The following is a 14136-nucleotide window of genomic DNA, read 5'->3' as shown; positions in this document are numbered from 1 at the left end:
AAGCTTGTCATAATGAGTGTCTTATGCTAAAAAAAAAAAATTAAAAAAAAAAAAAACTTTCAACATGACTCAAACAAGCATATTGTTTGAAAAGCACCCTTATCTATAAAACATTCCCGACAGCCATAAATACAATCTCTCAGGATGTACTAGGCTCACCTTTCTTTGACTCTGCATACACATCATACATTTTGGGAATGCTCTTGAACCTGTTTATTTTCCGCTGAATCTGTTTGGGTGTATCCTGATAATAATTTCGTTCATCACGAGCCATTGCCTGAGAATACAAGAATAAAATGCATAATTATACTTTAACGCACTAAAACTTTTGAGTTCAGTTGAAATCTTGTCTAATCTTACAGGACTAGACAGGAGACTTCAGTGACAGACACCCAAAAAAAATATATATAATTACAGAATATTGTTCACATAACATCTGATGAGCTTTGTTTTCTTGTTTATTACAATCTGTCAGAATTAGAATGAAGCTTCCACTGATAGAAAAATGTACTTACTGTGAATCTTACAATTTAACACCTTTTGTTGTTTATACTTTAAAAAATAATTGATAATAACCTGTGTAGGACACATTATCTGTGATCTAAGTTTTTTTTAAATTTAAGTTTTAGTAGAGTTTTTAAGGTGTTCGCAACTGAATAAAAGGTCATATGAGCGCCAAGGGGTGGATGTCAACAGAGAAGTCTTTAAAGGGAATCAGGCTTACTCTGCTCACCTCTCTAGCTTTTACAGGACAAAGTCTTTTTTTTTTTTTTTAGTAGAGGGTTTTACGGCGCTCGCAACTACATAAGGTCATATGAGCGCCAAGGGGTGGGTGTCAACAGATTTCAACAACACAAGGTCTGCTTCAACCCCAGAAATAGCAGGTCACAAGAGTGTGGAAAACATACAAAAGAAGTAGAGGAAAATGATAATAGTAAGAATTAGGAAAGAAAAAGCTGTTGCAGTTCAGGCAGTTATGAGCGTGACATGATGAATCAGCCCATTTTCAATTCTACTGTGCATAAGAACATGTTAATGCCCCCCCCCCCCCCCCTGGGAATGACCCTAAAACACTTAAGGGGGGTACTGTGATCTAAATATGACCAATCTTTTCAAGAACTGGAAAACTGAGACTTCCACAAAGGAAATGCGTGAACTCCAATTATTTATTTTTTTAAGCAGAGTGCCATTTCTTTGCCATTGCAGGGTTAAATGCCCATTCCAAAACATGTCTTTTCTATGAAAAGGCACACAGAGAAACAGAAACAAGAGAGAAGAAAAACAACATGAGACACAGAGGTTGCACAAAGTAATATGGTAAGATGTAGCAGCTAAGTAAATATCCCTCAACCCACTTTGCATGCAAAGTAAAAGCTCCATAATAATGTAAAAAGGCCAGCTTAAGAATTAGAAAGGATAGCACTGCTATAATCTATGTATTACTACCACAAAGGATTTGCACTAACTTTTAATGTTCGGAAATCTTCTGAAAGAGACTATCATATTACTTTTCCTACTTTATCAACAGGACTTTGTACACAAAAAGGAACTAAATCTAAATATGTAAAAAAAAACCCAGCATCCTCAAATCTCTTTGTTCACATGTTTCACATAAAAGACTTTTCCTAGCCTGAAGAAGTGAAAGAGAAGAATGTTTACATAAAGATTACATATGATACAGGGAAAAATTACAAGCACTTGATCAGATGAGGAAATGTGAGTCATAAATTCAAATTGAGTAATTGAGAACCTTATTGACTACACTACACCCACATTATTGACAAGAGACTTGCAAGACAAAATGTGCCATGACGCGGTTGAATCAGGCGCTCGTAATTTTTTGAGCATGTCGCCACCTCAGGGCTTTCTTGTTTTACCTCCATTTTTTTTTTTTTACATTGAAAATGTGACTTCTTCTTAAGCTCACTCTTTGTTATGAACTGTTTTCACTGTTTAAAAAAAAGGAGATACAACAAGAAAGCACTGAGCTCGCAATGTGAAGAAAATGGCATTGTCTTAAAACTTGTTCATTTGTCTATCTTTTGATGAAAAAAACACCCATTTAACTTGAATAAAAGTCGAGTTATTTGCAATTGAAGGAGGTGGGGGTCACCTGGTGTCAGCAGTAAAATTAGCAAGAAAATGGACGTCAAAGTCTGGTTTCTTCAAAAGCTTAAGGGTCCTAGGAAACTGAAAATTTACATTTTTTTAAAGTCCTTAATCAATGTTTTGCAGAAAAATGATCACACAAATGTGTCTTTAAATGGGAGATAAAGGGAGAAAAAAAAGAAAAAAGTTGATAAAAAATTGTCAAATGGTCGAAAAAAAACATGTATCCTCAATTTCATTATTTTGACGAGCGCCTGATTTCACCACAATGCCTCACAAAGGAAAAACCGAAAAGACACTTTCATAACTTACAACATAATTGTCACCATATTTGTCCATCATGTACACACAGAAGCCAGCATCCTCATCAGACATGGTCATCTTTTTCTTTCCCGCTATTTTAGACTTCACCTCTAAATCTGAAAAAGATAAAGTTTCATTTAAATTAGTTCACAAACTTCTTCAAATATTGTAAATTCAGTAAAAATCACACTAATAGACAGCAAAGTCACACTTATTGATAAAAACGACTTTTTCTTCTATGACCCCCCCCCCCCCCCAAAAAAAAACCCGAATCAGTTGGGAGTTGGGAGACTTATTATGCTCCACCATACCCTCCATTGACAGACCTGGCATAAAAACAACTGGCTAGAAAAAGATACCAAAAGTATGAAGACTAGATTTGCTTTAGGATACTTCGTCAGAGGTCCGCAAATATCTATAAAGAAGGAACCTTTCACTAGGGGAGTAGTGTCTTTTTTTTGTTGACACGACAGTACAGTGCCGTTGAAATTGTCCAAAACACATTGACAAGGTCAATACTTGTTATCTTAAACAGGTGAGCATCTTCCACAGTCCAGTGTTATTTTAACATTAAAAAAGCAGGGGGGGGGGGTTAAGGAAGTGGTCATATGTATCATGTGATTGTCTTGCACAGATGGCTGTTAAAGTAGCTCTGACGCTACTTATATTGATTGGTGCAGCTTGGGGTGCCCGTAAAACTTAATTATAATATGAAAGTACTCACCATCCACTACAAACGTTTTCGTTGGAGTCTTTTCCAGATCAATTTCCATTTCTACATCAAGGGTACCCATTTTCAGAGGCTGGGAAATACAAATAGGGCAAAACTTTTATTACAACAACTGAAGAATTCAAATCTAGTCAAATCTCCTTGTCAGATGAATAAAGATTGTCAGTTATAGAAATACATGAAACCCTCTTACTTTGGGTTTCATAAAAGTCAAAACTATTAAGTAAAAGAATCTTTATTATACATCTCCTCTCTCTGTCTCACTCTAAATTTATAGCTGGTAAGAAACAAGTGATCATCAACACCATTTCAACATTTTTTCCCTAACCAATATTATACTTTCTACCTGAAGCAGCAAGTTGTGCCTCCTCTAATTCTAAAGAAATCACCAAGAATGAGTACAAATGCTCTCCCTTGAAACTGTTTTATTTCATAAAGTAAATCATAAAAATCTAGAACTTTCTAGACCCTCAAATGAAAGGGTGATTTTTTTAAAAGTTGGGAAGGGCTCTATTAGAGGCTCTGAATTCTTTTAACTCACTCACTGCCAGGCATTTCTCGGGTGGGTAACTGAGGAAAGCCAGGCTTTCGGGACCATATTCAAAATTTCACTGAGAGCTTTTATTGAAATTTTCGACAAACAACGATATTGAAACATACTCAACAAATCCAAAAAAATTTTCGTGATACCTTTACTGTGTGAAATTTTATGAGTTTGTGAATATGTGGCAAAATTGTGAAAAAAACACTTTTACACAACAATTACGGATGTGGTACATTCAGTCGATATGCATGCCTTTATATCTTTGTCTCTGCAAGAAATAGATCATGTAAGTCATGTTGTATCAACTGAAAAATGTTGAAGAGTCACTATGAAAAGATATCTGATCTGACAAATTTCATATATGACTGGAAAGTCAGTCAAGTCCTCAGTCCCACCCATCCTAAGCATCAACATCCGGGTGTGTGAATGCAGGACGGGGCATGGCCACTGGGGTGAGGGATGCCACCATTTGAAGTTTGATGAGTAGGCCTAGGAGGGTCTATGTCAGTATATTCCTATCATTGGGATCTAAATCTACTTTGTGTGTTCTTTGAAATTTTTGCATTATAATGGGCCTGAACTGGGACCTGGAAGCGTCGGATCACTATCGCCACCATTGGTCTCAGCATGGGGAACACCTGATCTTAGATCTAGATCACAACTTTCATCTTCACTTTTTGCGTCCGCACCTCTCCTATTCTCTTCATCAACTCTGTATGACAGTTCATAATTGCTATCATCTGCAAAAAGATCTAAATCGGACTCTTCCTTGACAAATGGGCCCATCAATTTTAATGTTCCAACCTCATTGAGACGCCATCGTCATCGTAACTGAGCATTAGATCGAGTAGTTTTTAGTTTGTCTCGGATAGGTTCGAAAAGGTCAGATTTTTAAGTAACATTATATTCAAAAGTAGTTACTGCAACAACGTGGAATCGAAACCAAACTGGCGTATCTTGCATTCTTTTGACTGCCAAGCCCGAAACACATCAGGGAATGTTTGAAAAATAGTATAAAGACGCACTCGACGGGTTTCAGGTTAGGCAGGTAGCAGCCTACGCGGTTCACCCGACAGGGTTCAGGCAAGGCAGTGAGTGAGTTAAATTCCCCTTTCAAAATGCTGGAATACTGTAGACTAAATTATATTCCAAATGACGTGAAATCTCAAAAACCAACCTTCACTCTTGGCAACCTCAGTGTCTTGTTTGGGTCAGCTGACAGGCCCATGTCTCTCATATTCCTTTTCACACTTTTGGTCTCGTCCCATGCTGCCTTGATTTCATCACTGAATCCAACAGAATAAAAGAATAAGAAAATAATTATTTATGTGCAGTGTGTGTCACTGCGCAGAAAACTGGCCGAAATCATACCTGTTAGTTTCTCAGCCCAGCAACCTGTAAATCATAAAATCACCGATGGAACCAGACCTGCCACTCTATGAAATCTAAAAATCAGGATTTCTGAGTTAAAAAATCAGGATCTGGTGAAAAAAATCGGGGTCAACGGCAAATCAGTCATAAAGGGCACTGGGGAAGGCGGGGGGGGGGGGGGTGTCGTGGTCCCCTTTAAGAGGCAAGTATGCAAGGCAAAACTTTGACAGCATATACGTACTCGAGTCGAAGTTGGATAGACTGGGGGAGCGAAGGTTGCAGTGATGCTGAAACACTCGTAGTCTTGAAAATAGCTGACACGTAACTCTAATCATCCACGCAAAACGCCCGCGTTTTAACAAAGTTTGACTTCCATCACATCGAAAAAAAGATCGCGCCAAGGTTGTTCATTTTTTTTCTTATTCCTTTCCCCTTAATTAGTACCTGTATCACGGCACGCATTTTAAGCCCAAGTGTCAAAACAATACCCCCACCCCCTCCCCCCGGCCGTCCACACTGGTTAAGTCCCGAAAAACACCTCGACCAACGCGACCGGTGTGAATGAACTTTGTTGACCCCGACAACCGACGGTCCCCGACACACGCGCTACTCACCACACGTACGAGGTCATGTCATGTGATGCGAGTGAGCGTTTGAAACTAGGTCGATTTTAGTTTAAATAACGTACGTTAGCCCTCTACAAGACCTAGATTCGGCATAGATGATTTAGAAAATTGCGTTCCAAGTTCCTGCTGATAAAAAGTCCAATCGGTGTTTCCAAGCAAAAGAGATTGCAGAACTTTTTATATTTTTTTCTAAGAATCGGACGCAACCACGAAAAATCAGGATACTGGCGATCGAAATCGGGAAAATCGGGATGCTTGAGATTTGGGGCAAAAAATCGGGATATCCCGATTAAATCGGGATGAGTGGCAGGTCTGTGGAACCATCCCGTGCCGGTTTACGTGGGAGTCACATTGCCGCTCCTGCACGTATCAGCTACAGGCGTGCAGGTGATGGTGTAATCGACACTTTTGACACTACTAAATTAATTAACGAACTATAGGCATCATCCTCACTCCAACCACGAACTTCGCCACACAAAAAGAAAAGAGCAGGATTCTCCCTCTCAAATCTGCGAAAACCTGATCTCAATGAATGCGATGATATCAGTGTAACTATTGTGTGAACAAAATGTTCTGAATTTCAACTAATTTAAACTGTGTTTGATGCATTTAACTGACTTCTAATTTTCTAAAGACTAAAAGTTCACAATCAACTTTTCAGTTTTGGTACATGATCTTCCCATGACATTGTATTTACAGTGTGTATAAATTTCATATATTGAATATTGTCAGAAGTAGAACAGTTGTGACTATAATAAGTCACTTAGACTTATATCTCACCCTCATCCAGTGCCTTGTTGCCCGAGCAACAGCGTAAGCTGCAGTGTATACTGTTCTAAGTTCAACAGTTTTCTGCTGAATTCAAAGACCCTGATTTGGGTATTCTTTTACGTTCCCTCCCGTCTCACACTTAGCTAGACGTTCATTTTCTACTACATGTTGATGCATTGAACACGAATATAGACTTTATTTCCTTTGCAAATTAATAGTTTTCGAAATATTCAATGGTTTTTTATCACGAAGCCTACTTGCACAGTCATTTCCAGGGTTTAGACCAATCGGGGGGGGTTTCCCCTGAAGTAAAAATTAACGTTGCCCCCGGCAAGGTCAGCTCAACTTAGTCGTTCTGTTCTCATACCAATGATGCAGGGAGGGCCAGTTTAGATAGATCTAGATCTAGTAACTGGATATTAAAGCTCACATCTCGACTGTTATCATGATTATAATCCAAAAAAGTTCGTACATGCTGGAAATATTTAGGAACAAAGGTCGGAAGTCGGAACGGACGTCATGCTGGACTCAATTCAGAGTCCGAATATAATTTTTCTCTATTCGGACACTTCGTAGATCTACCCACAAAACCCCATACTAAACTGAAAGTAGACCTACCCCATCATGTGAGCCCCGAGCGATGCAGATGGTCAGTATAACTGTGGGTGTGAAATCTCTCGACTGCCCGTGAGAGTGCTCTAGTAGCCTGCCACCACGGAAACTTTGGCTGGATTGTACTTTACCGGACCATCCGTCTTGGCCCGTGATTACTACCCACGCCTAGCCTAAGTACGCTCTCATAGTTCTCTAAGTGCACGACTTCGCCAGCGACGAGGCGAGGTGAGCGAGAGGTGGTGGTTGAGGGTGGGTAGGGGATTTCATTTTTTTCCATTATAGTAGAGGATTTTACGGCGCTCGCAACTGCATAAGGCATAAGGTCATGAGCGCCAAGGGGTGGGTGTCAACAGAGAAGTCTTTACAGGGAATCAGACTTATTCTGCTCACCTCTCTAGCTTCAACAGCACAAGGTCTACTTCGACTCAAGGCACCCCGGAAATAGCACGTCACAAGAGAGTGACAAACATACAAAACAAATAGAGGAAAATGACAATAGTAAGGAAATTAGGAAAGAAAAAGCAGCAGTTCCCTGTTGTAGATCAGGCAGTTATGAACGTAACATGAATCAGCCCATTTACAATTCTTCTGTGCTTGAACGAGAAATGTCCCCCCTTTGGGAACGGCCTAAAGACACTACACACAGTCAGTGGCACTACCCCGCGGGGAGGGTAGGAGATTTAACTTTGGTGGACCTCCGTGTATCATACCATCAACAGAGGGGGCGGGGGGGGTCAAGGGCTTCCCCTGGAAACAATAACGAAGTGGCTAGCCGTACTTAAGTACGGCTAGACTGCCAGTCTAGCCGTACTTAGATCTAGGTTTGGTCCTATCGACTCAAGCCTGTTAAGTACACAGGTCTCATTAGATCTAGATCTAGTAATTATTCAGGTTCAAATACATGCAAGTCAGTAAGGCACCTTTTGGTTTTGTCTGAAATACAAATACTTAAGGCATTGCAAACTAAAAATTTCATTTACAATTCAGCCATCAATATAGTACGGCTAGCCTGGCTGTCTACCCGTACTTAAGTACGGCTAGACAAGAAGTCTAGCCGTACTTAAGTACGGCTAGACTGACAGTACTTATCTACGGCACGGCTAGGCAAAACCTATTAACATTAGAAAACAGGAGGTTTAAAATACATGCACTGTCATTAAGGCACCTGGTTTCGTCTCAAATACAAATACTTTAGGTACTGCACACTAAAAATGTATGTTTACAATTCAGTAGGCCTATTTTTTGTAAATGGTCAGTCTAGACATCATATTAAGAATAAGTACGGCTAGACTGCCAGTCTAGCCGTCATTAAGTACGGCTAGCCTCTTCCAAACAATAAAGTAAAAAAACAACCAAAACAAAAACATGAGCGGACAATAAGTCACAATTGTGTTTACATTCAATGTAACAACAGTGGGGAGTATCGGGGGGGGGGGTCTTGGCCCCTGGCTACAATAATTTAAAACGCAGTGGCTATTTTTACGGCGAGCCGTAAAGATAGCCTCCCAGTGAGTCCCAGGCTATTTTTACGGCGATCCTCGAAAAGCGACCCTACTCCGCCTCTCATGTACGCAACATGCCTCAATGTATTAGATCTAGGCCTATACGGGCCGTTCAATATATAAACTTACACCTCAGAGGGGAAAGGGTGTCTTTGGCTTCTGTAAGAAAAGTGTAAGATAGGGTGGGGAGGTTAACCAAATATGACACTTCTGTGAGATGAACGTTTTGCTCATGACTGGGAAGAAAAGGTAAACGAAAAAGTGGATAAATGCCAGTAACAAGACCCAGATCTGCATGATCACTGCAGACCCCGTTGTTTTTTTTGCTTTTTGTTGTTGTTTTTTTTAGGGGAGGGGGGGGGGTACAAATAATTTTGAAATTATGATGAAAATTCTGTAGGTGGACATCTAATTTCTTAATGTTTCTTTATAACTTTGCAACTGTTTTGTTGATCTTTTAATGTCTTGATGTCTTTTATTTGTAAGGCACGTACCTATTGCATTGACAACAGTCTCAATGTCTTCCACATATATGCGTTTCTTTTTAGTCCTAAACATAACATGAGCGGACCATGGAGCTAAGCGGACAATCGGGGTAGAGATCTAATTAGAGTTGGAATAGGCCGAGCCTTGCTTCGCAGCACTCGTCAAGTCGCGAGCAGGGCCAAGGGGGTTGCAATTATGCAAATGAATTCTCATGCGCATCTCTCGCCCTCCATTGTACTTTGCCGGACCAGGAGTAGTCCTGCCTAGCCAAGCAGAGTCGCGAGCAAATAATAGTGGCAGTGGACCACGTGATTAGATTGACCAATTAGCCTTAGCCTCAAGGTGTCAGGGTCGTAGGTCAAAGGGCAAGGTGGTGATGACTGAAAAACCCGGGGTAAGAGATGTCAGTCGGTTGTTGGCAGTGGAAGGGTGAGGACGTAGAAAACTAAGTACCCTAGGGGGAGCTCGGAAAGGAAGAATAGCGGACCACTAGGCACCAGGGGCGTCATAGCGCCATGCGAAAGTAGTTCCAACTGGTGGTCTGGTAAAGTACAATCTTACCGAAACTTTCCTGGGTAGCCAGAAGCCAGAGGTGTGAAATTATATTGACCAATGCCTGCCACCCTGATTGTACGGCCAGCCAAGAAAAGAGTTCCTCGAATCGTTGACATGATGGCAGTGAGGGCGAGGGGTGGCATTGGTGGGTGGGGCTATGGGCGGAAGCAAAGGAGATGTTCAAACATTTCTGTTTTTAATAAATAAGGTCAAATAGTGGTCCTATGAAAAGCAAGTACTGTGGTAATTAGAAGTAAGACTGACGCATGGCATGTCATTATTATTATTAGAGTCTAATTTAGACAGGTGATAGCGATGCTGATGACATGTGAAGTTTTGACCACTGGCTGCTTGCCGATCGGACAAGCGATCCTTGATCCCACCGCCTGGACTTTTGAACCCCCCCCCCCCCCCCCCCACCTCTACCTCCCCCTAAAGTCCCCTGTCTAAGACGGAATTTTTCTGGCTCCCCTGCGATTCCGTCTTACACAGGTTCGAATGTAATTTCTCACATGTGTGACCCCACGTGGACCTATCGAAAACAGGTTACACACATTCAAAGGTAACCTACCATTTAATTGTCGGCGTTCCTTTCGCTTTCTTCCAGTTCTTCTTGCGATCCCTGTTGTAGTCGAACTTCAGATGCTTTTTCTGCTTCTTAACTTTTCCCATGGTGTGAAAATATGATCCAGTCGCTAAAGTGACTTGTAGAAATACACGTGACACTCACAACCTATCTTGTTTACCAAAACACACCGATGACCTAGTTAGTTTCAGTCTAGCTGGGTCTGGGTCGGGTCCTCGTGTCTCGTCACTCGTGTGCGTGTGTTGTGGCTGCGCATGGGGTGGCTACCGAGACGTAAACGTAGAAGCATGTCGTCGCCTCTGTTGCAAGGCAGGCTTCATTTACTTTTACATCCAATATCAAAACGTTGAGATTTCGTGTTTTTGGCAACGGGGGGAGGGGGGGAGTCAAAACTCGTGCACAGAAATTATAGGACAGCGTCGGTGTGTAGAGTTGTTGTTTTTTACGAAGTGTCTAGCCGTACTTAGATCTAGGTTTGGTTCTATCGACCCAAACCTGTTAAGTACACAGGTCTCATTAAATCTAGATCTAGTAATTATTCAGGTTCAAATACATGCAAGTCAGTAAGGCACTTTTTGGTTTTGTCTGGAATACAAATACTTTAGGCACTGCAAACTAAAAATTTCATTTACAATTCAGCCATCAATATTAAGTACGGCTAGTCTGGCTGTCTACCCGTACTTAAGTACGGCTAGCCAAGAAGTCTAGACGTACTTTTCTTAGGCCTTACTAACATTAGAAAACAGGAGGTACATGCACTGTCATTAAGGCACCTGGTGTCGTCTCAAATACAAATACTTTAGGTACTGCAAACTAAAAATTTATATTTACAACTCAGTAGGCCTATTTTTATATGGTCAGTCTAGCCATCATATTAAGAATAAGCACGGCTAGCCCAGCTGTCTAGCCGTACTTAAGTACGGCTAGCCATCCAGTCTAGCCGTACTTAGCCTCCCTTTTTTTTAAATTTCCAACAACAACAAACATAAAATCTGACAATTTAAATAGTTTGCTGTTAGAGAAAAAGATTGCTGATAAAGGGAAGGGCAGCGGGCGCATTGGTGCAATTGGTGCAAGTGCCCCTAGCCTTCACCCCCCCCCCCCTTTTCTAATTGTTCTAAACCAGTCAGAACTTTAGATGTACATTACTACATCCTTGTGATCCGCCACCTGCTGGCTGCGCCAGTGAAGAGGCAGACAGCGAGGATGATTTATACTCGTCGCACCGCTTACGGTAGTGTCTGCTGGGAGCAAACAAAATATTTGCACCAAAGTAATTTTGTCACTGCAGAGAAATCTAGGCATCGTTCTTCCCGCACAAGAAGAAAGGTGCATGAAACTGCTTTTCGCAGCACCAATTTGGTGTAAGCTAAAAATTTGATCCAAGTTTCCACTACTAGCTTATTTACTACACTAGTAAGAGTCTACGGTAACTCAATGAAGAATGGGTATCGAAACTGTTGTCTCTCTCTATAGTGTAGCAATTAGTCCTGGTGCTGTACGAAGTAATTAGAAATTGGTAAATCTTCTCAGATTGTGAGCATAGTGAGTTGTTAGTATTGTTTCTCTTTATTGCAGATGTTATGCGGTTTCATCTAGAAACAGTTGTAAATATCGATAGGTGCAGATTACAGGGTATCCTGCAGATTCTAATTGGCTTTCGCTCAAATTCTTATTAGTAGCTACTAAGCCTATTGCCCATTTGCTCACTTTCCAATTATGCACCACATTGTCTGCAAACCCACGCGACGCCACTGGGAAGGGGGGGGGGTATAATGTATAAGAACAATTCCGTTACACAAGCTTGGTTACTGTTAGACAGATTATTCACTTATCTGGGCTGCTGTAAGTAGATACCACTATACGGGAAGGCCTATTGAAACCAGATTTCCCTCAGGAAAGTATTATTATGCAGTGCCGAGAAACAAACGTCACAATGACAGGACAGAAACTACGAGCAGCAGAGAAAAAATCACCTGACTTAGGGATACAATAGCTGTCTCAAGCAGAAATTGATAGGCTATAGACACTGATTTTCAACAACAGGGTTTTTAAAGGGTCAACCTCTATAGGCAGAAGCCTCGGTCTCAACACATGTACAACACTGGAGACAAACAGCGCATCATTGGCCTTTACAACTTTTTTTTTTTTACATAGGTGTTTTCACGCCCTCATAGACACAATTAAGATAATTTAGGAGGCAGGCTTTCGACACTGTCTGTCAAATCCAACGTGAGTTGAGAGGAATACAACATATCACCAGCAGAAGGACCAAGATATTAGATTTTTGTTTTTAAATTCCACTCCACAATTGAACTCGGGTCTACATGCGTGACAGTGTCGAAGCACCGGTAACTCTTCTTGTGTCCTCTATGCAAGTAAGATATGGTGGACTGTCTATATAGGCCTATTTCTTCACGCTCATAAAATAAATGCAGTACGTATTTAAATTTTTTGCCATTTTGAGAAAATGAGAAAAAAAAAACCCGGTTTCTTTCAAACAACTGACTCTGAAACGCTTGATTTTGGTTACACTCAATTGAGTTATTTTGGGATTATTTTTTTTGTCCAAGTGAACTATACATCTATTACCATGCTGGCTCTGCTCTTCACTCGAGAAAAAACAAACAAACTCCAAACTCACAGAAAATGACGTTGGCAATAATCTTATGAGCGTAACATTTTATAATTATCCGCCATGCAAAACAACTCATCAACCAATAGTGTCTCATCAGACTTGCGCATCAAACGACTAGACAAAATTTTTGACACAGAAGTTCTAGGACGGTGACTAGGTATAAGCTATGCATGATTGCCTCTGAAAATTCTACCATGTGGGCCAGGCTTGCTGTCTGAGTAACTCAGAAAGCATAGAGACACGCACACAGTCAAGATACCAGCTAGACAACCAGCGTTGTTCTCAACACGTCGGAGGCCGTATCGCCAGTCACGGGTACATCTGAAGCCAACTACAATGGCCCCAAAGGATAACTGAAAAGAAGAGGCTATCACAGCACGAACAGCGACTGGGGGCTCTCGTGTCCTAGAGGTTAAGGTGTTGGCCTCTCATTCAAAGGTCCCGGGTTCGAATCGGTTTTTCTTCTTTAAAATTGTCACCTTTCACCTCCTTTCCTGCTTTCTAGCAATATTCTGTCGTCTGCTTTCGTCTCCACTTTCTACTCCCACCCCCTCACCTCCTTTGCCCCCTCCTCTGGGCTCCTGACTCTTTCTGCTACTCCTTGACTCCCTCTTACAGCTGTCTTTCTGCCACGCCCCTGGTCTTCTGGTAGGAAAGATCTACACCTAGCCTTCTCGGACAAGGGCGCAAAAATCTCGGAGGGCCTGTGTGCAAGTTGCGCACGTTAAAGATCCCTTGGTGGTCTAAAAACGATAAGAGTAGGCTTCGGCCGCCATCCGGGTAAAATTCAAAATTTCCTACCAACTAAAAAGTATTAGGTGTGCCCTGCACGCTCATATGACCATATGCAGTTGCGAGCGCCGTAAAACACTTACCCCCCAAAAAAAAGAAAAGAAAAGAAAAAAAAGAACAGCGTCTTGCATTGACTAAGTCCCACTCACCCTTGTCCAACATGTGGACACTTTTTCAAATATCGGACCGCCTCTCGAGCCACCTTCGATCTCAAACGCCAAGACAGGATTCTTTTTTAACTTGTTTATTACAAGACAAGGCCATTTTCGATCATAATAGAACAACACCAACTGTCTTAGTGCTATGATAATGGCACAACTTTCCCAAAATAAAAATGACTACGGATGCTTGGGAAATATCGAGAAGAGGAATGTGAATGGGCAATACTGAATACTGTATACTGATTTGGAGGGGAGGGGTAACGAACGAAAAGAGTAAGAGAGAGGGGAGGGGAGGGGAGGAGAGAGAAAAAAAGGATCTGAAAATAGAATGAAAGGCAAAACGTCAG

The 14136-nt window shown here is 41.3% G+C and overlaps 1 protein-coding gene across 1 annotated transcript in view; it reads right to left on the bottom strand.

The window, feature by feature from the left end:
* LOC101861087 (nucleolar protein 16) overlaps positions 1–10426 on the bottom strand; it is a 43405-nt gene extending 32979 nt beyond the window's left edge. The window contains exons 1-5 of the mRNA XM_005089567.3: positions 10184–10426; positions 4864–4972; positions 3137–3215; positions 2422–2528; positions 160–277 (exon numbers count right to left, since the gene is read on the bottom strand). Coding sequence (XP_005089624.1) covers positions 160–277; positions 2422–2528; positions 3137–3215; positions 4864–4972; positions 10184–10284 — 514 coding nt within the window. The 5' untranslated portion in view covers positions 10285–10426. The remainder of the gene's footprint in view (positions 1–159; positions 278–2421; positions 2529–3136; positions 3216–4863; positions 4973–10183) is intronic.
* Between the last annotated feature and the right edge of the window lie 3710 nt (positions 10427–14136).

This window comes from Aplysia californica, unplaced genomic scaffold, assembly GCF_000002075.1.
Source record: "Aplysia californica isolate F4 #8 unplaced genomic scaffold, AplCal3.0 scaffold00007, whole genome shotgun sequence".
Lineage (NCBI taxonomy): Eukaryota > Metazoa > Mollusca > Gastropoda > Aplysiida > Aplysiidae > Aplysia > Aplysia californica.
This window is presented reverse-complemented; position numbering and strand designations above follow the sequence as displayed.